At 38.0% G+C, this 26,634-nt stretch overlaps 1 protein-coding gene across 11 annotated transcripts in view; it reads right to left on the bottom strand.

Moving 5' to 3' along the window:
* LOC6033422 (cell wall protein RBR3) overlaps positions 1 to 26,634 on the bottom strand; it is a 623,466-nt gene that overhangs the window by 178,325 nt on the left and 418,507 nt on the right. Inside the window, exon 2 of one of the 11 annotated variants that reach the window (XM_038250161.1) lies at positions 18,067 to 18,518. The exons of the other annotated variants lie outside the window; for them this stretch is intronic. Coding sequence (XP_038106089.1) covers positions 18,067 to 18,084 — 18 coding nt within the window. The 5' untranslated portion in view covers positions 18,085 to 18,518. The remainder of the gene's footprint in view (positions 1 to 18,066; positions 18,519 to 26,634) is intronic. 11 annotated transcript variants of the gene reach the window in all.

Genomic DNA, 26,634 nt, shown 5'->3' with positions numbered 1-26,634 from the left:
ATCACAGAAAAAATAGCGAAAAGAAAATTTAGAGTAAAACAACTATTAGATTTTCAAAAGATTTTTTTAAAGCTAGTTTTCAAATGGTTTGTATAGAAAGTTTGTAATTTGTTTTTTGTTGAATTTTGGATTGAAATAAAATACAATTTCTTGCGCTTTACTTTGTATGATTGTATTGCTTTTGTCTCAAAAAAATGGTAGATCCCAAATAAAATAATGACATTTAAAATCACTAAACTAAATATAAAATGAGGAACACAAAGGAACATAAAAGAAATTTATTTTTTAAATTGTTTTTTTTTACAAGAATTTAGAAAACTTCTTAAATTTTGAAGACATAGATTCTTAAAACAAAAACTTTAAAGTTGTTTTTTTTTTAAATTGATATCTTTGATAAAAAGTGAATAATTCACGTTATCTTTAAAATATGTATTTCGAAGCAATATCTTTCAAAATCATAAGAACTGTGCATATTTGAATGCATAAAACTGCAAATATTGAAAAATGTTCAAAATATTTCTGAAAAACTCATTATGTTTGAATTCAAATGTTAAGAATGAGAAACAATAAAGGATGCATGAACTCACATTTTTGTAAAAAAAAGTATTAAAAAAATAATTTAAAAAAACGCTCTAAACTGAAGTGTGAAAATAAAATGAATCTTCTTCTTAAAAACTTCAAAGAGTGAAACCAAAAAAATTAAGAGCTCGAAAAAAACCTTTTTTTCTAAAGAATTAGGCTTACTTCAAATTTTCAATCAAAAAGTGTTTGAAAGTCAATATTACCAAACAGGAAATAATAAATTAAGGCTAAAATTCTAGAAAAATGTATCTTTCGAATACTCTAAAAATATGAATAAATGAAAATAAAATTAGAACAGATTTTCAAATTACCAATTTTTTTTATGTTTTCATGAAAAAAAATGCAAAACTCATCAAAAAGAGAAATAATAAGGCAAATTTCACAAAACAAAATGTGAAAAAATACAATTTCTCTAAAAACAATCTTTTTTTTTTCAAAAAGAGACATTAAAATGTTTGGAAATCAAACAAAGGAACAAAAAAAATTAAAGAATGAAAGAATGAAAGAATGAAAGAATGAAAGAATGAAAGAATGAAAGAATGAAAGAATGAAAGAATGAAAGAATGAAAGAATGAAAGAATGAAAGAATGAAAGAATGAAAGAATGAAAGAATGAAAGAATAAAAGAATGAAATAATGAAAGAATGAAAGAATGAAAGAATGAAAGAATGAAAGAATGAAAGAATGAAAGAATGAAAGAATGAAAGAATGAAAGAATGAAAGAATGAAAGAATGAAAGAATGAAAGAATGAAAGAATGAAAGAATGAAAGAATGAAAGAATGAAAGAATGAAAGAATGAAAGAATGAAAGAATGAAAGAATGAAAGAATGAAAGAATGAAAGAATGAAAGAATGAAAGAATGAAAGAATGAAAGCATGAAAGAATGAAAGAATGAAAGAATGAAAGAATGAAAGAATGAAAGAATGAAAGAATGAAAGAATGAAAGAATGAAAGAATGAAAGAATGAAAGAATGAAAGAATGAAAGAATGAAAGAATGAAAGAATGAAAGAATGAAAGCATGAAAGAATGAAAGAATGAAAGAATGAAAGAATGAAAGAATGAAAGAATGAAAGCATGAAAGAATAAGATTTTGATAGTGCTAAATTTCACAATTTGTATCGACATTTTAAAGAAACACCCCAAGTTTAGGTGCTTTTTTCCTGAATAGTAGTAAGCACCCAAAGAGCAACTTTTCCCCCTCAAAACAGCGACACCCTTTTTTCCACCACCCCTTTCTGTGGCATTGAATGAGAGTGTTTTTCCATCCAGCTTTCTTTTTTGTCGCTCTCTTGTTTCATTTTCATTTGATGCAATTTTCTAACAAACTTCCTTCATGTCCCCCCCCCCCCTCCTCCCCAAACACTCTGCTGTTTTCCAGGGTGGTGCAAGCGTGTCTATATATGAATTATTGAATTAGCTGTAATAGTCTAACGAAGCGTGATACGAACAAACAGAGCAAAATAATAAAAAGAACGAAAAAAGTCCAGCAGTCAAGGAAGTGAGACAAAATTACATTTTGCGAGTGAAAACAAAAAATAACAGGAAGAAAATTTTCCAGCAGAAGGAAGCAAATCAAGTGTCGGAAAAACCTCGAGACAAAAAAGTGGGAAAAATTTCGGGTTCAAGGAGCCGGTCGCTGCCGGGGTGTTGTTCCAGACGGTGCACCCTGACTGTTGTTTGTGCTCACATATTCAACGTCCCACCAGCATAATCCACCCACTCCAAAGAAAAAAAGGGGGTGGTGGGCGGTACAAACATCCCTTCTTTTTTTTCTCCTGTAAAGTTGTGCTAGTTAGCAAACATCTTCCAGCAATAGTGGCGGTGGCGGCAACGAAGATCGTCCGGGGTAAAAATAAATAAAATTTGTATGTAAGCTGGTGAAGATACAAAATTTACTCTGGCTCCGTTTTCGGAAGAAACTTGAGCGCTCGGGGTTCGGGAACGAATTGAAAAGCGGGGCGCGAGAGCGCGCCCTCAAACTGCTTTAATATTTAATTTATGACCGTAATCCTTTCAAATATTGAAATTTTTCATTTCTTTTAGAGGGCGAGCGCCCACGAGGTTTACCCACGTGGAAACGGTGGAAACCGTTGAATTGCTGATGAATTTTTCACTTCAGCGCAGAATTTGCACAGTAACTTAATCGAATTCGTGTTCATGACCTACACTTTTCATTGAAACTTGTATTTAAGGAGTCAATTACACTCACCTCGAAGGAGAATCATAATTAGAAAAGGTTGCAAACCTAATAAGACACAGAAATTCAATTGGAAAGCTGTGACCGTTACGAAGTCACGTGAAATGAAACTGAAATCAAAAATGAGAGAAAGGAACAACCGAAAAAAAATAAAAGGTTCGAGGTTAATTTCTCCCCTGGGAAAGATAACAGGGGGAGGCCTTTTTTCGTGAGAAAATGAATAAAAAAAAGGCAACTGACCCACCAGTCCCCGACGGAATTGAGATGGCCATGCGAGGCTTTTCCCTTTTGAGAGGCCCGGAAATAAACGGGAAATTTTACAAAGGAAGCCCATTTGTAGAGCGATTTTCTTTGTTCTTGGAGGAAAAATCCGGAAGGACTTTAAATTGGGATTTGTTGTGGAAGAAAATTTATTAATGTAGGCTTTTTTGAAGACATCGTTGGGAAAGTTTTTGAAAAAAAAAATCAAAGTTTTTTCTTCAAATAATTTGTTCAAGAGAAATTAATTTTAATTATTTAGAGAAACGATTTGCAAGATTTATCTATTTAATGACAATTTTCTCTTTATTATTAAAGGTTTTCTTTTTCTGATTAAATTTTGGAATAATGATTTTGTGGTCCAAATTATTTTTTTTCGCAATTAATCAGATCATTTGTCATTTTTTTAAATAATTTTATTCAAAGGAGTAATTTGTTCTATACATATTTTTTTTTCAAATTATCTGTTTCACAAACTTTTTTGTATAACGTTTTGGGTTTTCAACTTTTTTTTCAATGTTGAATATTTATTTTAACATTTTTTGAATTACTTTAATTTGTTTAAATATTTGAAAGATTTTGTTTCCAAATGTTTTTAAAAGTTTTATTTCAAATTTAATCGTTATTTAAATTTCTCATTGATCTGATATATTTTTTTAAATCTATTGTGATTTATTATTATTTCTCAAATTGAATTTCTTTGCTTTTCTTTAAACTCATTTATTTTTTTTTAATTTATCAGATTATTTTTTTACTTCCTGTGAGTTTTTTTTTAATTTCTTCTACTTATTTAATTTTTTAACTAGAATTGTAAATAATTTTTAGATTTGTTTTTTGAATTTCTATAAATTTTATTATATATGTCTTAAATTTTTTTGTAATTTTTAATTTTTAACTTTTTTGAAGTTCCATAAATTTCTCAGATTATTTTGAACTTCTTTGATTTGCTTTAAATTTCTTTAAATTTCTTGATTTTTTTTAATTTCATTGAATTTTTTGAATTTTGTTGATTTTTTTTTGATTGATTTGATTTTTCATAATTTTCCTTGATTTTTATTTTTTTATTGTTTTTTTTTAATTTTTACGGTTTCTTCGATTTTTTTGCATTTTTCTAATTTTCTTGGATTTTCTTGAATTCCTATTATTTTTATTAGAATTATTTTTGAATTTCTTTGATTTATTTTTTTTGAATTTTTTTGATTTTTTGAATTTCTTTGATTTTTTTTATTTCTTTGAAATTCTCTGAATTTTTTTCAGTTTCTTTGAATTTCTTTGGATTTCTCTGAATTTTTTTGAATTTCTTTGAATTTTTTTGTTTTTTCTGAATTTTTCTGATTTTTAATGAATTTCTTTGAATTTCTTTGAATTTCTTTGAATTTCTTTGAATTTCTTTGAATTTCTTTGAATTTCTTTGAATTTCTTTGAATTTCTTTGAATTTCTTTGAATTTCTTTGAGTTTCTTTGAATTTCTTTGAATTTCTTTGAATTTCTTTGAATTTCTTTGAATTTCTTTGAATTTCTTTGAATTTCTTTGAATTTCTTTGAATTTTTTTGAATTTCTTTGAATTTCTTTGGATTTCTTTAAATTTCTTTGAGTTTTATTGAATTTCTTTGAATTTCTTATAATATCTTTGAATTACTTTGAATTTCTTTGAACCTCTTTGAATTTCTTTGAATTGCTTTGCATGTTTTTGAATTTCTTAGATTTTTTTAATTTCTTCGAATTTTTTTGAATTTCTTTAAATTTCTTTAAATTTGTTTGAATTTTTATTGAATCTCTTTGATTTTTTTATTTTATTTGAATATCTTTGAATTTCTTTAAATATCTTTGAATTTCTTTGATTTTCTTTGAATTTCTCTGAATTTCTTTTAATTTCTTTGAATTTCTTGACTTTCTTATTTATTTTTTTATTTCGTTGAATTTTATAAAAAAAAAGTTTTATGTTTCCTGAATTTCTTAGTTTTCTAAGATTGTATTGAATTGCTTAGAATATTTTTAAAGATTTTTTTTTGAATTTCTTAGAATTACTTCGATTTTTTTTAGATTTCTTTGAATTTTTTTGATTTGTTTTTGAATTTCTTCAAATTTCTTTATTTTATTTTTTTTTATTTTGATGAAGTTTTCCAACTTGTGTTATCCCGATGCAAATATTTTTCAAAGTTTTAATCCATCAGCTCTTGCCGAGGTCAAAATGTATTTCAAAATGAATTCAAAGTTGTAAAGATTCAAACTTGTATGCAAGAAGTGATGTAATCAAATATCTACATTATGTTGAATGCAATTTGAACGATGCTTAATTGCGCCATCTTTCGGATTTTCCTTAATTTCAGCTTTCCAATGAGGCTCTTTTACATTTCTGTACATATTGAGCATTTCTCAATCCTGTAATCGCATCAAACCCCTTCCGAAAGTGCCGAATGGTGTCAAAGCGCAAAATAATTTTTAAAATAGAAGCCAAATTGGCTCTGAAAAAGGCATAATAAAGGATAATTTATTGCGACATGACACCCCGCCCGACTAAGCCATTTCATCCCAGCTTTGTGAGGCTCTCTAAATTGTGTGTTCCGGGACCGAGCAGATCTGGCTGGCAGATATTTGCCTCTGTCAAAATTGGCACTTTGTTCTTTCCCCTCAACTCTATTTTCCGGAAAAATCAACTCGAGTCAAGATTTTTACTGCCTGCCAAATGTGAGCATCGTTGCCACTCTTTCTGGTGTCTGTTTTTTTTTCTGAAGGGCCCCTTTTTCCCCCAGAGCTGGGGGACCATTTCCATTTAATCAAGGCAATCGAGCGAAAAGTGGCAAAATATATGGCGAATATGGCATTGATTAACCCCTTTTTTTTCGTCGGCGAGAATCTCTTCCTCTGTGCTGGTGGTTGGTTGGTTGGAGGGGTTTCAATTTCCTGCCGAAAGCTGTGAAAATCGAGAATTAATTCGTAATCCGGTGTTTTGAGGACTGTTGCTTTTCTGGTGAAAAACTCGGAAGGGGGCGTGAAAAGTGATCCAATAAAGTTGTAACGAAATTAAGCGTGGAGAGATTCCCCAAGGCTCACAGTCTTTAACGATTTTTAATTTAGAATTTAGTTTGAATAATAAATTGTTTAATTAGACGCAAACAGTTTCCCAGCTCGGCGTCGTAACTTTTGGCGGGCGTAATTCCGAGGAAAAACAAAGGGAGGACGGAAACTTTCTGTTTCTCGAACCAAAGTGAACGTCTGTCTGTTTTCATTTGGAACAACCCCCTCCCACTCTCGCTTGCTTTGCGGGGAAATTGCTCCCGAACCGAAAACGGAACGGACGTTTTGATTTGTTCAGAGAAAGAACGAGCGCGCGCCACGGAACAATCCCCAGACCATTCACGTTCACTTTCGACTGATTGCGAGCTCAACAACGGGCAGCTTTGTGCGAGAGTAATTAATCACGATCCATGTTGCCAGATAACGGGGCCCGGCCACTTCCGGAACTTTGTTGTCGAGGGTGAAATGAGGGGGGGGGGACTTGCCATTTGCTGGAACAAGGGTAGGGAAGGTGACCCTAAACTGTCAGAATAGTTGAGTTTGTTTAACCTAGCTTTCAACTTTCGTGCAATGTTTAACGTTTGTCAACAGAAAAAAGTCGACTTGCATGCAAGTCGAGCAACATGTGGTAGCGACACCTAGTGAGAAATCTTTTTGTAATTCCGTAGTAACAGTTCAATAGGGCGAATCTGCGTTTGTAAACAAGCAATCTATCCCCATCTTACTTGACGTGAACTGTCACTTGAGCAAAAGGGATAGACTGCTTGTATACAAACGCAGATTCGCCCTATTGAACTGTTACTACGGAATTTGTCAAAGTCAACAAAAGAGCACGCTACCCTACCGAAAATCACCCCCCAAATTCCGCATGAGACGCCTGGAGGGGGCGCTAAAGACGTTCCATTATTCATGGATTTGGTGCTTGTTTTGGCCATCCCCTCTCCCTGGTTGAAGCTCATTTGTTCAAACGCACCATTAATTCCTATTAGCCTGGACGACCGAAAACCGGGGCCGTACCTCAAACCGGAAGTCGGCCAGATCGATCTGGATGGGAATTTAATTTGGAGCGAGCCAGCTCTAATAAAAATTCTGGCCAACACTTACGCGCTCTTCCCCGGAACAGTTGAGTTGAAGAGTACAGAAGGGATGTGTTTTCACACTTGATGTGGCGAGGCCACGTTGATGAGGTTCCGCCGCCGGAAATGTGCTCATTTTGGTACGGGTTCATTAGTGGCGCGTTGCGGTTCGAAGGAGATCTGGTTCCAACGTGATTGGAAGGTTCAATTTCGGAGGTGATTGGTTCTGACGCTGCATTTGTTCAATTTTATAAGAAATTAGAAGTTTCAAAGTAATTTTCAAGAGCCTTTGGATCTTTCTAGAACTTACCTGTATTCAACAATATTGAAAAATAGTCAAACATATTTCAAGGGCGCTTAGTGGTAAAAGGCTTAATCTTAGGGGCGCTTCAAGAGATATGCTTCACTAAACTAGTTTTCTTTAGACAAGAGGCTAAATAAAGACGTCGGCTTAATTCTCTCTATCAATTAAAAATAAAAGGAATTGGACGCTTAAAATATTTCAGAGGCACTTATAGTCAAATGTACTATGTAGAGGCGCTTAACGAGTTATATTTTACAACGTTGGTTTGCTTTGACAAGATACTTAATCAGAACGTTGGTTAAAGGCTCTCCATCAGGACACTAATCATATTTCAGGGGCGCTGATGATCGAAATGCTCAATTTCAGGGGCGCTTCAAAAGATATGCTTTACTTTGCTAGTTTTTTTTAGACAAAAGGCTGAATCTGAATGTCGGATTAAGGATATCGAAAAATTTCAAAAAATAATATTATATATGGGACGCTACACATATTTTAGGGGCGCTTGTGGTCAAAGAGGTCTATTTTAGGGGCGCTTAACGAGATATGTCCACTGGCTGTATTTGTTTGATATAAAAGAAGTCAATTCAGGAGGATGCTTTAAAACTCTGATTGTAAAATAATTAGATGTGAAAAATATATCAGGGGCGTTTAAGGTTGCAAAGCCAAATTTAAGGGGCACTTGTTCAAAATAAGCTTATTTTAAAGATAATTGTCTTCTAAATGAATCAAGAAAACTTTTCGAATTGAGAAACATGTTCAAATTAACAGAGTATTCGATACGATTAATCTTAAAGTAATTTGAAGCAAAACCAAAAGGGGCGTTTTGAACTGCTTCCTACTAGAGACACATAAAGCTCCAGTTTTAGTCTAAATTCCCGTTTCTAGCGGGCTTTAAACTTTCCAATGAACACCCGAAGCAACAGTGGTGTCACTTTACATTGCATATAGTCCCATCCAATGCTCACAGCCAAATTCACGCTGCATATTTGGGGGGCGTCCCCCCGCCCCCGAAAAGTCCGACGACAACAACGCCCTGTTCACACACAGCCTCACAACAGCGGCAGCAGGAAACCACTATATTAGATTTTATGGGTTTATTTTATTGGATATTTATTACCGAACCTTTGCGAAAGTGCGGTGGGTTTTTTGCTCGGAGAGGTCGCCCATTGGCTGGGTTGGGTCTCTTTTAGCCCTTTTTTCCTGCGAAGTGAGGGCGGGGAGTTTGTGGTGCAGCAGCTCTCGAAAATATGCTTTTTGTTTCCGTGGTCCGAGGGATGCCCAGCTGGATCGTGGTGGAAACTTGGTGGGGCACAGTTGAAAATCACTCGAATTTACGCTTTAGTGTTTTAACGTACCAAGCACCCTTTTAAAAAATTCAAAACAAGGATACAGAATTAATAATTTAGCACCTTAACTTTTTAAGTGTTCTCAAAATAAGTGACTTTAATATAAAATTTGGTCGTTCAACTTACTACAGGTCCTATGTTAAGAATGACTACCCAAAAGGTAGTGTTTAGTTCTTTAATTGAAAAAAAAAACTTACTACAGGTCCTATGTTAAGAATGACTACCCAAAATGTAGTGTTTAGTTCTTTAATTGAAAGCGCCCTCTTTTGAAAACCACGTTCAAAACAAATGACCTCAATCTAGTTTCGTAGTGTACTGAGCGCTCTCTTTCCAGTATATATTTTCAAAAAAGGTGACCTCAATATAGTGCTTGTGCCCTTAAATTACTAAGCGCCCTCCTTTGAAAATAAGTGACTTCATTTTAATATTATAGTGCTTGTGCCCTTAAATTACTAAGCGCCCTCTTTTCAAAATAAAAACCTCAATATTTTGCCTATTAATCCACCCTCTTTTTACTATGATTCCTCTTAAAAGGTGACCCCAATGAAGTGTTTAATTCCTCAACTGACTAAGCGCCCTCCTTTAAAAATAAGTGACTTCCTTTTAATATTTGGTATCTTAACCCTACTGAGCGCCCCTTATTTCATATGATTCTTCAAAATAAGAGACATCACTTTCAAAAAAATGTCCTCAATGTAGTTTTATTTCCGGAACTTACTAAATGTCTCTTTTCTGTATGATTCATTCAAAATGGTGACCTACATAAAGTTTGGATCCTCAAATGACTAAGCGCCCTCTTTTGAAGAAATGCTTTCAAAATAAACGACCTCAATTTAGTTTTGATTCATGTGACATAATAAGCGCCCTCATTTCCGTATGATTTTACCAAAAAAGTGACCTTAGTATAGTGTTTGGTTCTTCAACTGGCTAAGCGCCCTCTTTCGAAAATAAGACACTTCATTTTTATATTTTGTCCCTTAACCTTACTGAGCGCCCTCTATTTAGTATTATTCTTAAAAACAAGAGACATCAATGTAGACATCACTTTCTAAATAAATGTCCTCAATGTTGTTTTATTTCCGGAACTTACTTACTTTGCCCTCTTTTCAGTATGATTCTTCTAAAAAGGTGACCTCCATATATTTTTTATCCTCAAAAGACTAAGAGCCCTCTTTTGTAAAAAAATACTTTTAAAATAATCGATCTCAATTTAGTTTTAATTTACGTGATATGGTAGGCGCCTCCTTTTCAGTATATTTTTTTCAAAAAGAGTTTGGGTTTTCAAGTGGCTAAGCGCCCTCTTTTGAAAAAAAATGGGAATTCATTGTAAAATTATATCTCCTAACTTTACTGAGCGTCTTCTATTTACTCTTATTCTTCATAATAAGTGATATCAGAGTAGTGTTAAGTTCTTTTTCCCTTTTTTTTTTAAATAAGCTTAATATAGTGTATGGTCCCTTAAGTAACTATGTGCCCCCTTTTCAGTTAGATTTGTTAAATCAGACAGTGAAAAAGCGCCCTTTTGTATTAACTTACTAAACGCCCCCTTTTAAATAAACATCTTCATACAGGTGACCTTAGTCAATGCGCCCCTTCCGAAGAAACAACTCCAACGACAGTATCCATAATGTAAAGTTTAGCCTCTTAAATATCAAAGCGCCCTTTTTTGTACTATTTTGTCTTTTAGAAAACAAAGCGCACCTTTATTGGATTTCCAAAAAAAAATAAAAGAAATCATTGTTTATTAACGTACCTTCAACCAATTTCACCAAATAAATAAAAAATAAGCTCTTTTTAAAAGAAAGTGACTTTAAAGAAATATTTAGTCCCAGAACTAACAAAGCGCCCTCTTTTAAGTAAGACTCATTAAAGTATGTCACCTCAATATAGTGCTTTGTTCCTAAACTGACTAAGCGCCCTCTTTTGAAAAAAGCTCTTCAAAAAAGGTGACCTCAATGCATTGCGCCTTCCAATACAAGTGACCTTAATGGGAGTTCAGCCCCATAAATATCAAAGCGCCCTTTTTGTCTCATAGAAAATGAAGCGCCCCTTTTTGAATTTGCCACCAAAAATAATGTTTCTCATGAGCATGAGCATGAGCATGAGAGATCACCCATGGTTGCCCCTCCGTTGCTGAACAGAACCGTAATATCCTTTCAGCACTACTGATTATAGGCTTCGACGATCTAGTGGTGTTTCCCTTATCAACAGCATGTATGAATGCGCTGAAAAGATAAAACACCATGATTGCTAAAGCTAGATCAGTTGCGAATAGGTAACAGTCATTGGCCACCAACGGCACCCGCCATGTCAGTTTGTAGACCTCGATTTTAAGGGACGGGAATGTTAGTTAGCGCAGGTTGCTACTAGGGCAGCTGATTTACTCTGTGCTTACACCCCACGAGCGCCAGGAACCTGAAAACTTGTTAGTAGGATAGGGTGTTTGGTCAGGATTCATCATAGAAGATGATGATGCGACCCAAAATCATAGTGTTTGTTAAAAGATGTTATATATTATTCTCAAGGCAAACAATCGGATGCTGCGGATGAGACATTTCCCGTTTATCGGTTGTTAAATTTTAAATGAAATGGTCTAGTCTTAGACAGCCGGCTGTGGAAAGATAGAGCAAAAATCATTTGTAATTAAAGAATGAAGGATTAAACAATGTAACTTTTAACTTGAGATGATTTTACGAGTTTTAAATGACTGATTAACGGTGCGAACGACGAGTTTCGATGTGTATCGAGCTGAAATGGTATGATAGGGTGTTGATAGGGTCAAATCAAACTGGCTAGCTGTCATCGGGACAGCCAAAGCCAGCCGCACCTTAACACGCACGCGAGAAAAACGAAAAACACACCGACGGCGGACGCGAAAATTCTTACGACCCTACGGAAAGGAATCGCAAATCTGACTGGCTCAACTGTCATCGGGACAGCAAAAGCCAGCCGCACCTTCACACGCACACACGCACGCCAAAAAAACGAAAAACACACCGACGGCGGACGCGAAAATTCTACGACCCTACGGAAAGGAATCGCAAATCTCATTGCCACCAAAAATAATGTTTCTCAATATTAAAATTTGATCATAACTTTTTCTAAGCAACTCTAAAAACTTTTGTCTTTTTTTTCAAAGTGCCCTCCGCCCAATTTCCCCGAATGGCACTGCTCAAATGATTCAGTGCGGTGCAGCGGCCCCTCCTCCCAGTATCCGGCACAAAATACATATGTACGGGGCGAATCCTCCCGAAAAACAGCAGCAGGTGGGTGGCACCTAGCTAGTAATTTACTAGCGCCCCCACCCCTCTGTCCGAGGGAAAAAGAAGCGAAAACTGCAATTAGCGTCAGTTGGGTTTTCCCACTTGGAGAATTTGTAATATTTTACATTTTTCGCACGAGATTAATTACGAACCAGTAATTTAATGTTCGGGGCGGTTTCCGGGGCTAGAGTGTGTGTGTGTTCTGCGTTTTCTCGCAAGGAAAAACAAGGAAAATTTTGGGGGTGGGCGCTCGACCAACGGAAGCTTGTTTTTCCCGGGCGCCTTCGGTTTTTTTTTATGGGCGATCTAACCAGGCAACTTTTCTTGCTGCCATAACATCCTGTGAGGGTGTGTGTCTGTGTGGAAAACAAAGGAATAAAACAAGTCTGGGTTGCACCTCTTTAACCTTCCTCTCCAAGCGCCCCCTTCAAGGGGGCGGCTGCCGAACAAGACTAATCAAATAAAGGTCGGAACGCGCCCGCGCTTGATTGAGGGCGGCATTGAAGATTGGATGGGTTGAGGGTGTGTGTGTTTGTTGTTTTTCCGGTGGGGCTAACCTAAGCCAAGATGAGCTGCTAGGATGTGTTTCTCGAGTGGGAAGGGGGGAGGTGCCGGAAGTGGCCCGAGGCAGAAAAACAATTTCTCGGAAAAAGGAGCATAAAAACGCCATAACACCTCTGACGAGAGTGGCCGAGGTTAATTTGGCTGTTGGTTTAAGCAGTGAGATGTATTTTTGTGTGAAGGTTATGTTCAAATTTTCACTAGCAAACATTTGGTTTGAGAACCAAGCCATCAAAACAAAAATTCATTTCCAAATTAGACAAATGCTCCTGAATTGGGCCTAAAAACAATTTTTCGCCATTTCATAAAGAATTGAGAGGCACGAAGAGTTAGTGCTACACTTTTTTAAGAGGATAAGGGAAATTCTCCGCGGTATTTGTTTCACTTGCAGTTAGATTTTTAATGGAAGGTTAAAGGTAAAACTTAGTAAAACTGTTCCGAAACTAGAACGTGTAATACATATTTGTTCCATAAAAGGGACGTTTACCCTAACACCTCACATGTAAACGCTTACAACCTCTTTAAATTTCCATAATTTCCAAAAATCACTTTAAATAGCAACCGTGAAAATCCGTCGTCATTCACACCCTGCGAAAAACAAACCGTTTCCCCAACCGGGCGGACCATCCACCGAGACAAACCAAACCTAATTAAGGTAATAAATTAATCAAATCTGCAAACACAGAGCGCCAGGGACCGTTCCCGAGCTGGCCAGCAGCCGGGCAGTCGACTCTTTTGTAATTTATTCGACCAATTTAATCGAGAGCGGGGGTGTGAATTCGCGCCAAACCGTGGCTCGAATCTGACCCCGGGCTGCACAAAACTGGTGGCATCACCTTCTAATTGCATTAGCCCGCGTCCCGATTTGCAGGGGTCTGTGCTTTCGCTTCCGTTCTGGGTTGTGGGTGTCTTTCTCTTTGGGAAACTAGATAAAGCTTTGTTGGGGAGTGGATGGTGCCTTAAGGTACGGAATGCTGACTCTAGTGTCGTTGGTTCGGGGCAAATAATGCATTACAGTGGAATTTGCTTGTAATTTAATAAAACAAATGAATTTATTTCTGTCCTGTCGTGGAACAAAAAAAGGGAGTTGAGATTGGCTTCATGGTTATAAGCAGATTATGCTTTCTAAAAAAAAATCATTGTTAAGGTTAAAGATGCACTTTTTTCAGTAGATAATAAAAAGAAAGTTTTTTTTTCATTTTTTACAATTTTAGAAGGATGATCTGGCAACACTAACTAAATTATTAGCAATTAAGTGAAATTTATGGAACTTTCAAGACCACATTGGATTCTACATTGAAGCTCAAGGAGGCCTTACTTCCGAACAGTAATGAATGAGAAATGTCTATCAAATTAATTTTTCTATAATCTGACTATTTGGCAGCACTGTTCTGAGTCTTTGAGACTTAAGTGAAATTTATAAACTTTCCAAATTTGGACGACGTAAATTTATTCGTATCCATATTTTAAAAATTTTAAGAACTGTCTATCTGGTATCACTGGTCACTAGGGTGCCCGGAATATGGGACTTTTTCTATTTTAGGACTCTGGACCAAATATGAGCAAAATTTGTCAACCCATTGATACTCGGGAGTGAAGTTTGTATGAAAAAAATCGAAAAATGCACGAAAAAAAACATTTTTTTTTGTTGTATGGTCTGCACGGAGCGCTATTTTCATCCAAATATTCCCAAAAGTGAGATTCTCATTGGAAATTTGCGGCTCTACAACTTTGTAGAACATACCAAAGCTGTTAAACTCGATCCTGAGATGTTTTTAGTGATTTAAAAATGGCTCAGGTATCAGTGGGTTAATCTCAACAAATTTCGTTCCAAATTGAGAGAGATTCTTGAAATAACTCAAAAAACCGTTTTAAGCTTAAGGAGCAGGGGGTCATTTTTTTGGGCACTCTACTGGTCACTTAAGTGAATAACCAGAACTACCTTTTTGTTCAACTTTGAATTGTTATTAAAATAACATTTCTAAAAAGCCAAAAACATGTGTTACCTAGCACTACTGTTGGTTGTGTTGGAAAATATCTAGATATAAATTGAATTTTTCAGGCATTTCAACAACCAGCTGAAAAAAATATTGATAAAAATTACTGCTTGAATTACCTTTATACACAACTATGGCTACAATTTTATAGTGAACCGACAACACTGCACAATTGTTGAATATTTTGGTAAAATCAATTTTTCAACACTACCTGTTGTAACTTTTGTTGAATATTCATCGTTGAAAAGATACCTGAAGAACTTTTTGGTTTTTATAACAGTTTAAAGATTTGGCAACACTGTTATTAGATATTGAAACGTGAAACATGTTGATTGACTGAAATGTTGAAGGTTTTCTGTTCAGGCCACGAACTTTGATGATTTGTTGTATTTAGGTGAACAGCATCTAACTCCATCGTGCCTCTTATGTTGGCATATCAGCATTATGACGTTCAATTACAGCTCATAAAAAGCGTTTTCAACTGGAATCGAATGTTAAATAGCTCAAAAAGAAGTGACCAAGCATGTTTCTATCAGCAGTTTTACTAAATAAGTTGTTTGAATAGTGAAATTTAGCATATTGGATGGAGTTTGCTTAATGTGCTAAAAATGTGAGAATTTCCCCTAATTCCCTTCATAACTAGATTTTTCAGCACTTCAAAACATCGATAAATGAATGTTAGGCTTTTTTGCATAAACTTCTATTTTAAAAACCATTTGAGTGCTAAAATGGTCAACTTTTCAACTTGTTTCATAAACTTCTTTTCTCATAAGCCAAAAAACGTTGGTTTCCTGGTGCCTCTATTAGAAAATGTTGATATTGAATATTGAATTTTTAATGCTTTCAAAAGCCAGTTGCTCAAAAAGTCGGATGATTTGGCAACACTGTTCTAAGATTTCGCCACTTATATGGATTTTTTATAGCTCTTACAGGATCGATTATTTGAAATTTGGTTGGTAATTGAGGTTATACATATTTGAAGAACTTTTCCAGCAGGTCATAGACTTTGAGGATTTGGCAGCACTGTTCAGGACCGAAAACAGCCATGGGTTTAGCAGTCGTAACCCCGTAAAAAAATTGACAGTTCTCGACCTAACGAAACACCCTTTGAAATCGGGTAATCAAAAACAACCAACCAGTTAGCCGATTTAGTCGGGATTCGTCAGGAGTAAGATTTTTAGTCGTCCTACGAATAAACCGATTAAATTGGGTTGAGTCAGATTTTATTTTATTCACAGACTAAATCGGTAAAAAATCGGTTGTTTTTGTAACCGACTTCGTCGGCCGATTTCGACAACCGATTTACCACCAGACGCTTATGTAAAGATTACACAGAAGTCTGTTGCCCGGTCGGCCGATTCGTTGGCCAAAGAATCGGCCGAAACCACCCGACTAGACCCGACTTCGTTATGCGAAAAGTCGGATTTTTTTACGGGGAACGTATAAATGGACTTCAGATTCGTGATCAGGGACTAAAATTACCTCATAGGACTAATTTTCACGCAAATCGAAAAGAGTAAAGATATGAATATGAAAGATTTGAAGGTTTGGAGATTTGAAGATTTGAAGATTTGAAGATTTGAAGATTTGAAGATTTGAAGATTTGAAGATTTGAAGATTTTAAGATTGAACACTAAGCCAAAAACAGCCATATTCACTGCCCCAGTAGAGAATAAACTAGTACGTTAAAGTATTATGACTTGAAAACACTGTTCTAAGATATTTTTGGAAGAAGGTGTGAGGAAGTCCACAACCCCATGCAGGTTTTTGGATTCTGAAGAGAGTCTCATGTTTCACAACACCTCTTAAACAACTAAACTATGGAGGTATTAAAGGAGAATAAGGCTCCATTTAATTGCGATATCCCTTACTAGACACAAATTTCCAAACCCCGAAATCACAGCCCAAACTACTTCCCAAACCAAACCAAATGATAACGATAACCTTTTTCCGGGAGAGCAAATGTCCTCGCAAGCGAAAATTCCAATTTACAGCGACTTACTGTCCAACGTGACCATTTATCGGGGGGGACTCTTTGTAAATTTCCCGGAAGCAAAGGTCCTTTAGAACACGTACTAGAGAGCCTCTAATCGCCTACGGCCTTAGCACGCAACTTTATACACACTCACGTGTGTTTGCGAGAAAGAGAAAGCGACAATTTGATACCTTCGTCGGTAAAGGGCTTTCCAATTAAAATAAAGAACAGATTAAAGTTTGTGCCGCACAGTTTCAAACTCCTTCGTGGCGTGCGCATAATTGAATAAATTTTCCGTCCCGGATTGGTGCCATGTGTGTGTGTGTGCGGTTGCGGAAAAGGTAGTTCGGAATTAGGTCGTAGGTTTTAAGGAGGGGTAATTAACCAAGATTTAGTAACAAAGGGTTAGGTGGAACGGTCGCAACTTTCGAGCAAATATGTAATCAATGTCTACATTTGAGGTTAGGTTATCATTAGGGCAACAACGTTTGAAGTGATTTTACTTGGTACCTCAAAGGTTATTGTAAGCTTCGTGTAACACTTCAATTGCAAAACCGTGTTCCGCTTTCTCGCTCGTGTCAGCCTGCACAACATGACCTACAAGCGGGTGACCCCGCCGGAACCGGTAGCAACACCCCTGGGGCTACAATTTCTTACCACCCAACTCATACATCGGGCGCCAAAACCTCCCTTCAGGGAAGCTTGGTACGAGAAGCTAGGCACTTCTTTGTTCAACCCAAGGAACCGCCCAAGGAACATGCCACGGATAATTATCTTTCTTTTTTGCAGTGTTTTACGAGCTACAACGACGCCAACGGCGGCCTGACCCCGCCGCGCCGTTCCTTTGGAGGGGGAGAAATGCTCTGCTATCTCCGCAGCTCAATCGTAAAGTTCATCCGCAAGTCGTAAACAAGGGCGCTGGTTATCGGGGAACTGGGTGCGGGAGCTTCCTGTGGTGGGTCTTGGACGTCGATGGGTTTAGCTGGGGTGCGTGACAGGGGGAGCGAAGGCGTTAAATGGCACAGGCCACATGTGTAATATGAGGTTCTGAAGGGGAGTTTTTTAAACAGGTCTACACGTAGTGTTTTTGTTTTTTTAAGAACTTATTTAGATCCGGTCACATTGTAACTCAATAAGGAAACTGGGCTAAAGTACAAGATCATTATGACAATGTTTTCCTTTTTTTTATTTTCCAGAAATGTAATGTTCGGAAGATCTTAAGATTGTATAAAAATGAACTCATTCCAAGTTATCCACTTCAAGTAAACCCACAATTCTACAGCCAAACAAAACAAACCATTTCAACCCAAACCCAGACAGTTTTCCAACCGCACGCTCTTTCGCGATGCATTTCTTTAATGAGATATAAATTGAAATTATTATAATCCTTTTTTCTCCTTGTGGCTTTCCTCCTTTCTTTTTCCTCCTTGGTAGACCCCCCCCCCCACCCCCCCCAACCCCAAAGTGGCTCAAGATAATTGGCTTACCAGAGTTTTCTCGTCCATTTTTATTTCTCCGGAATTACTCCTTCTACCTCTCTCTTGGAAGTTGATCCCAGGGCAGAAAAAAAAACCGCTCAGTTTTCCGCTGGTTTTGTAGCCTGTTTATATCAGGTCCAATCTCACTTCATGAAAGTTGAACCGAACGCCGAGGCAAAACTCGAGAGATCGAATTGGATAGTTTGAAGCGAAAAAAGAGTGTTTCAAGGAAAAGCTCGCGGAAAAACAGCTTATCTTGGACTGTTGGTGGAAAAACCAAGAGGCAACTTTTTGTTCAAGTGAACTGGAGTTCTTATCTAGTGTGTTTGGATGTTGCAGATTTCGCGCGGTTTTTTCAAGTTGGAAGCTTTTTGCAATGTGCACTAAATTCAATTTTCCAGCAGGGTTCTGGTCTGGTGCTCGTCAGATGAGTTGGTTTTTTTTCGTCAAAGGATGCTTACCTGTTGGAGAAAGAGAGAGAAAAAGTGGATTAGTTATATACATTTAAATTTTTTATGGAATTGTTATGAAAACTCGCAATTTGAAAAATTTAACACAATTATACCAAATTTTACAGTTGAAGTGAAAAACCTCCCCTTTAAATTAAATTCATTTCCTTGAGATCTCGCTTCAACCCTTCGTCACCCCTCACGTCACTCAACCCAAAATTTTCACACAAAAGCATTTCAGAATGTTTGAAAATTTCCGCAAAACAAGTACCCTCTCCAGCCAGGCAGCATCAATCTACCACCAACCATTCATCTCGAGATCCACCCCTCCCCAACTCCACCATTTCATCGCCCCCTTCAAGTGCCATCATTTATCCTGTACACATCCACGGCGAGCTCCCCAAGTGTAATCAGTTACAGAAAGAAGAGCCTGGAAAAAAAAAGTTGGGTGAGGAAAATCACCAGCGCAGCTCTCTTAACCCACCGTCGTGACCTCTTGGCGCAATGTCGTTGAGGTTGTTCTTTCTGGACAAGTTTGAAGTTTTGTTAAAAATTATCTGAGCTTTTTTGTAAAATTTGGATCTGGTCTGATTTGTATTTTATCTGAATAGAAATTTGAAGCACTCTTGAAGGGTTTCATTAACTGTAAACAGTTCAATAGTTAAGTCATGATATCATGTTACAGTGTTGCCAGATCATCAACATGTATGATTCATCTTAAGACTCTTCGTGAATTTTGAACAGCTTACAACATACTGCAAAACTAATTCAAAATGTTGTATTCTTGAAATCTTTTCATGCAAATTTCACTTAAGTTCTCAATGCTTTAGACAGTGTTGCCATATTTTCATTATCCGCTCTTCTTTTGACAAGTCTAGAAAAATACTTTTGAAAATTGTAAGTTGGTTGCCAGTTCTTGAGTTACTTTTTCTCATTGGAATAAAACTTTGAATAAATTTCTTTCAAATTATTTGCAACTTTATCCAATTTTTAACCTGAATCCTTTCAATGTTGAAAATCCATAAATTTGACACAACAAGATGCGATAAGATCGCACAACCCCAACGTTCTACCGATACAACCCGTGCTGCTGTTTCGTCCTCCGGAGGTTATATATCAGGTGAAGCTTAATCACTCTCTTCATAATCCTCATCATCGCTGTCAACCTCTTCTTCCTCCAATCCTGCTCCTCCTCGCCAGTGAAAAAGTGGAAAAGAATCTCCCTCATCCGAGTGAGAAACCCCAGTTTTCTAAAAGTTCCTTCCCCGATGACATTCCAGCGCCAGAAACTCAAAGCTTGATACTGATGACAAGTGATTTGTAAATCCGGTGAAAAGTGGATTTTCCATGCCATTTTTCTCAACCCCTTTTTTGTGCGAAGAACCGGTGCCGAGGAAATCTCGTTTGAGTCAGTACCGTCAGCCTGCCAGTACTGCAGGTCAGTTGGTCAATCCCCTAATTGAGACATTGTTCAACAAGCGGGCTTATAACATACTGCACAACCGTGTTTGCGATTGTTTGAACTGCGTGTTGGCAAACAAATCGGGGCAGGGTCTGGGAACGGCCCGGGACAATTTAGATATTAGAGACGCTGCGCCTCGGTGACGGTTCCGAAGTGTGTCCCGAGTAAAGGGAGAGTTCATAAAAAGCGACAAATATTATGATTTGCCAATGTTGCCATTTGATTGGCTATTGTTGGACGAATTTGTCCGGATTTGTTCCATTTGGTCCAGTTTCGAGTCTTATAACTAGATGTTGAACATCATAGAGTTTGATAAAGTTGTTCAAAAGTTATGATAAAAACAATTTGAAGTTTCTGAAGAGAGTCCAAGTCAAAGTCGTTTCAAAAGCTATCCAACTTTGCAACCTTGGATTTGGCAACACTGTCATGCAGAGTGGTAGCTTGACACTTGAGTCATACATCAACAAAAAAAAATCAAACTTGAAACTTAAAGTCGCACTTTCCAACGCTCGGGAACCTTTGATTTTCCGTCTCAATTGCCACGTGTACATGGCAAGTCCCGGTACACATATCTAAATGGGTATCGATTGATTATTCAAATATTGGCCCTGCACCCGCACACGTTTGGCACGGCTGTCCGTGGACAAAGGCGTCCGGCAGGATTCCCAGGACCGAACGAGAGGCACCCGTTGCTGGTGCCAGGATAAACAAGTGGAGCTCTCGAAAGAACATGAATAAAAAAGTGCGCGGACCGTTCATAACAACAACAAAAACAACTTCCCACAGGGCTGTTCCCGGGACCAGGTTGGAACTGTCGGGTTTGGTTCTGTTTTTTGGTACACTCAGTTATTTGGTGGATTTTATTCAATTTCAAAAAATATATATTTTTGTAATTTGTTGATTTATTGGGCACGATTACTTGTATGTTGACACTTTTGATAAAGTCAAGGATGGATTCAAATTTTGTTGACGCGAAACTGAGAACCCAGCGATTTTCTGTCAAAAAATTGAGCACCTCCAAGATCTTACACATGAGGTGCTTACAATCTCTCCTTCGTTCATAGGATTTGTCAAAAAATGCACACCTTCCATTCAAACGCTTGGTAAAATTTGAGTGACCAACTATGAGTGGAATTGCATTTTGAGTGACATGTCTTCACTTTATATAAGGCTTTCTAGGCCCAGTGAAAAAAATATAATTTAACTCAAAAATGACGAACTCCTCGTCACAGTGTCTTGATGCAAACATCGATCGAGCTGTAGCTGTCACAGCCCTGCGAAGTATGTTGGCTGACATATCGGGCAGTCAGTCAAATAAACCAGCTAGAAGTCGCTTGACAAAAAAAATTTGCTAGAAAGAGATAGGAAACCTGATGCAAACAAACGTCCAGCTGTCATGTAAACATACTTTGAATGTGTTGGTAAATTTCTGACTAGAAAGCCTTAATGGGCACTTTACTTGAAACTGAAGAGCAAAACAAGAGCGTAAACAAACAATGAATAGAAACATCAGATGCCGAGACGTAAACAAAAGCCAACTGTCAAAAATAGATACCCGTCACTGAAAATGCTAACCTCTTGCACCAGGGGGTAGCGAAGAAACCGCCATCTTGGAAGTTCAGAAAACAAACACTACGAATCAGTATTATACATATTACTATGGTAACACGAAGTGTGTTATCCTGGTTGAACTCAAAAGTCCCATGCAAATGTGTAAAAGCAAAAAAATGTGTAATGCCGATTCTCAGTGTACGGAAGCACTGTTGATCGACCAAAAGAAAAAAAAGCAAAAAAAAGGAAAACAGAAAAATCACTTTTTTCGATAAAAATTTTCAGCCAATATTGGGATGGAATCTCCATTAAATTATGAAATTTGCCATCCGCAACACAATTGACGTGTTTTTTTAGGAATTTATCGTTAAAATCAAAAACCCGAACATTGCTTTGTTATGAACTACCATTTGACAGCTAGTGCTTTTGTTGTGTTGTTGACAACCGTGTCGACTGTTGTCTGTTTGCTTTTGTCGGAATAGGGTTGTCATCCCTCCGTCTTGCACACAGTGCTGCCAGTTAACAGTACTTTCAACAATTTTCAATCAGTTTTCCGCATTAAACGTCCAACCTATTTAGAAATGATGTATTAGAATCTATTTTTTAAATGAAACTGACTGCACCAGTCCCGGTTGGTGTCTCTAAACAACACTCATCCTTGCTAGCGATCCGGGGAACGCCAGGGCTCTCGCACTTCCTGGTCCTATTTGACAAACATGGGAATTTATAGGCTCGTTGGTTGGTCTCGCGCCCGGTCCATAGCTCAAATCGACACCGGGACCAGCAGAGGTTCGATCTCCACGCAGGATTCTCATTTGCATGGCGGAGACTGCAGCAGCTTCTGGGTGCCACCGGTCAGTTGTGTAGTCCGGCAGTGGCAGCTAAAAAGCGTATATGAATTGTGATCTGACCGAGAGGACGGGAAATTTACGGCCGTGAAAGAGTCAGGAGTAACCCGGATGGAGTTGGGACAGGGATGCATTTTTTTCTAATTTTCAGCAACATTTTCTCGAGGAATTTAAAGCGATTCTAATTGATCGTGAAGCTTACAGCGGCCAGGCACACTGCGATACAATAACCGCAAAGAAGATTCTGTGATCTGATCTTATTGCACAGAATCTACAGGGAAAGGAGGATGCGTGGACATACCGTGCCAAACGCTCCGGAGCAAGAAAATAAAATGTGAAGTTACTTGAAATAACTTTTGTGATGTGAACTTCTGATCAAAACAGCTACAACCTTGCCATTTGCAACAAAACATAAAGCACGATCAAACCGTTTGAGCCTCACCGTACCTAGCTTTTCCCTCTCTCTCTCGAGCTTATCTCGCGCCAGTACAGGAGCAAAAGAATAGGCTTTTGTTTTTCATTCATTCCACTAGTTCCGAATCGCTTCCAGTCATTTTTTTGTGCTGCTTCTACTTTTCCTCTTCTCTAAAATCCAGGTCTTCCCACCGCGCGCCATTGCGTGTAATACACAGTCGTATTTTTTGCGCGATTTTTCCTCTTTCGTGTATTCTATGATCCCGTCATGGAGGAAGCCTCCACGCCGGTGATACACATAGACTCACACACGTGAAACAGATCAATTATTATCGACCACCGACTAGCACCAGTTCGGCCCACTGTGGCCTGGGGGAGGTTTTTTTTGTTGTCCAACTCCATCGCACACAAAAGCTCCCATTTCCGCAGGAAGCCCTTCGAGCACTTCACAGGTTTTCCAACCGTGGAAAGCGAATCGAGTTTCAATGTAATTGATAGAAACATGAGCTCGGGAAACTAGCTCGACCAGGGCGGTTTGTGAGGGTGGAAAATGGAACTAATTGGGCTTTTCCTGGGTTTTTGAACGAAGATTTTTTGTCGTTTGATTTTTGCGATTTTACTCTGAATTTCCATTCAAAATCCAGCATTCAATTTTAGGAAAATGGAGTTGAGATTTTATCAAATCGCTTTAAAACCCAAATTCTTACACTTGCTATATCTATTTAATCTTTCCACATCAATTGACCAACCACTTTCCCTTAACATCCCAGTGAACAAACCGTTTCCTTTTGTTTCCAACAACAATTTCCAGCCATTGAAAGGTGGCATTCAAATCCCACGAACAAATGGCACAGCAGCACTAGATTAAACTTACTCTTTTTTCAGCCTGCCTGCAGGCTGGCAGGGGGAGAAAAGTCCCAAACCTCGAACAACGAAATTAGGCTTATTTATGACCGGGGCAAAAATTAAATTCCTCCGAGCGAAGCCAGCTCTGCCCACCAGCTTTAATAAGCATATTTTTGGGAGGCGGGAAAACCCATTTCACACCCACACCCACTCACTTTTGAAGAAATGAGGAGAAGGAGTTGCACGCGAGAAGCAGAGAATCTGCAGACTTTTGCAATCGAAAGTCGGAAGCTTTTTGGCTCGGTAACCTCCCCGCAGCAGGAGATCCGGGAATAACACTTGTTGTTCCGCAAAAGTTTATCTTATCCCGAGGAGCTCCTCCCCCGCAGTGAGCGCCCTGCTGGGCGAAATCTAACGAGCGGTGTTACATCGCAAATGTTACGCTATTAAGCTAGTGAAAGGTGAGTGTGGGTGGGTGGTAACATTTCGGGAGGGAACATCTGGAAAGTCGGCGGTAATTGAATTGAAAGGTCGTGTAGCAATTGGAATTAGCTTAAATAAATGTTTCTGTTGAAAACATTCCGAAAAATTACATGATTTACAGCTTTGTAACTTGTTCGCAACATCTTTGCAACTTATAAGTTGCAAACATGTTGCAAAAAGGTTTCAAAAGCTACCCTTACAGAACTGCTTGTTGCAAACAAGTTTCCAGTGCTGTCAAGACCTCCCCTTCCAAGTTCTCGTTGTCAATTTGGCATAATTCCATGTTTCCAACCCAAATCACCCCCGAAAATCTCAATCTGCAAACATTTAGTTGCAAAGCAACATCATTTCGGCTGATTCGGAAAGCGAAACACGCAGCAGCGGCTGCCGATACCGATCAATTTAGCATACGAAAACAAAATCACTTTCACTACATACACACACTTAAACTCTTAACATTCCTGACGTGTGGAGCAAAGTACCAGCCCCTCCCCCACCTTCAAAGAATATCGTTCCGAGAGACTCCTTCTTACGGCATTTGCATACACTCTCCGTGTGCTCTCCTCGCAGCAATGCCATTTATTTCCGTTATCGAGAAAGCAGTATGTGTCGATATTTTCCAGCCATTATGTTCCCCCACCAACCCCACTTCCTCTTCCTCCACCTTGGAAAAACATCAGCTCACTTGGGAGAGCAGTGAAGGAAAACTTCCTGCCACAGCCACAGCAAAACATACACACAACGAAACACTTAATGTGATATGCCGCATTCCTCCGTCACCTTTCTCGCATTTCCCACGAGGGCTTTTCCGAACAAGGCACATCTTCACGGAGACGGGTGTACAAATGTTGTCGTTGGAGGAGCTGGTGAGCGATTGGGGTTGAGCCTTGATTTTGGATTATTTTTTTAAACTATTAAACTTTACGTTATGCTAAACATGTTGAGACCAGGCCTGCAAAATGTTTCCAACCCAGCGTACACATGAAGCAAACCAAAATGTCAGCTCACTGCTAGCATCTGACTGTAAGCCTACTGTGTCCGTTCAACCACTGCCGCCTGACTCGTGCCGGTCGGCTGCTGGAGAATGAGAGACGTGAAAAAATGAGCTACACTCACTCAATTCGTGTCGTATGACTGACTCGTAAAATCCTCTCTAAACACTATTTTGACTATTTTTAAACAATTGAATGGTTCTAGACTGTGCAAAACACTTAAAACAACCATAACTTACATTCAAAATTACATTTCCACGCATAAATACCAACTTTTTGTGTAAAAACTTGTTTCTTTATGTGTGTGCGTGCAACGTCGAATGAGCGTTGGTCGACTACTGCCTCGCATTGCAACTGCTCAGTGAGCTAGGGCACTCACGACTGAGTCGGGTTTGTTTATGTCACGGTTTTGCGGTTCAGTGAATGGATCTGAAAAAATCGTGTATGCGTCGCCGATTTTCGCGTCAGGACCCCTGACATTTTCAGCTCTGGTTGAGACTGTGAATCATAGTTAACACTGCAATCATAGTGATCATGTTGAACAAGTTGAATATGTCGAACATGCTGAAAAATTGGGGTTTCTAACTTGCTGGACATGCGGTACATTTCGAGTTTGTTGAACATGTTAGGAATGATGAACCTGATAAATATATTGGGTTTGATAGCTTTATCAACATGCTGAACATATCGAACTTGACAAACGTGCTGAACATGTTGACTTGATGAACATATTAAGCATGTTGAACTTGCTGAATATGTTGAACATGTTGAGTATGTTGAATATGGTGATCACACAGAACATGTTGAACATTGAACAAATTTCACGATTTGAACATGTTGATCATGAGTTTGTAGATCTTGTTAAACAGTTGATTTTTTTGAACATGCTAAAGATATTGGTGTAGGGGTGTAGGGGTAAGCGTGATTGCCTCTCACCCAGTCGGCCTGGGCTCGATCCCAGAAGGTCCCGGTGGCAAATTTTGAGACGAGATTTGTCTGATCACGCCTTCCGTCGGACGGGAAGTAAATGTTGGCCCCAGACTAACCTAAAAAGGTTAGGTCGTTAGCTCAGTCCAGGTGTAGGAGTCGTCTCCCTGGGTCCTGTCCTGGTGGAGTCGCTGGTAGGCAGTTGGACTAACAATCCAAAGGTCGTCAGTTCGAATCCCGGGGTGGATGGAAGCTAAGGTGTAAAAAGAGGTTTGCGATTGCCTCAACAATCAAGCCTTCGGGCACCTAGTTTCGAGTAGGAATCTCGCAATCGAGAACGCCAAGGCAATGCTGTAGAGCAAATAATTTGTTTTTTTTTTAAAGATGTGTTCACGTGTTGGAAGCAAAACATGCTGAACATATTGAACGTGTTGAACTTGTCGTTCATGAATTTGTTGAACTTGCTAGACAAGCTGAACATGTTTTACACGTTGAACGAGTTGAAACTGCTAGAAATGTGGAAATTGTTAAACATTAAATCGGTGAACATTGCTAGACATGTTTTATATTTTTGATATGCTGAACATGTTGAACATGTTGAAAGT

Source organism: Culex quinquefasciatus, chromosome 2, assembly GCF_015732765.1.
Source record: "Culex quinquefasciatus strain JHB chromosome 2, VPISU_Cqui_1.0_pri_paternal, whole genome shotgun sequence".
Lineage (NCBI taxonomy): Eukaryota > Metazoa > Arthropoda > Insecta > Diptera > Culicidae > Culex > Culex quinquefasciatus.
Note: the sequence above shows the minus strand (reverse complement) of the source record. Positions and strands in the feature narration are given on the sequence as shown.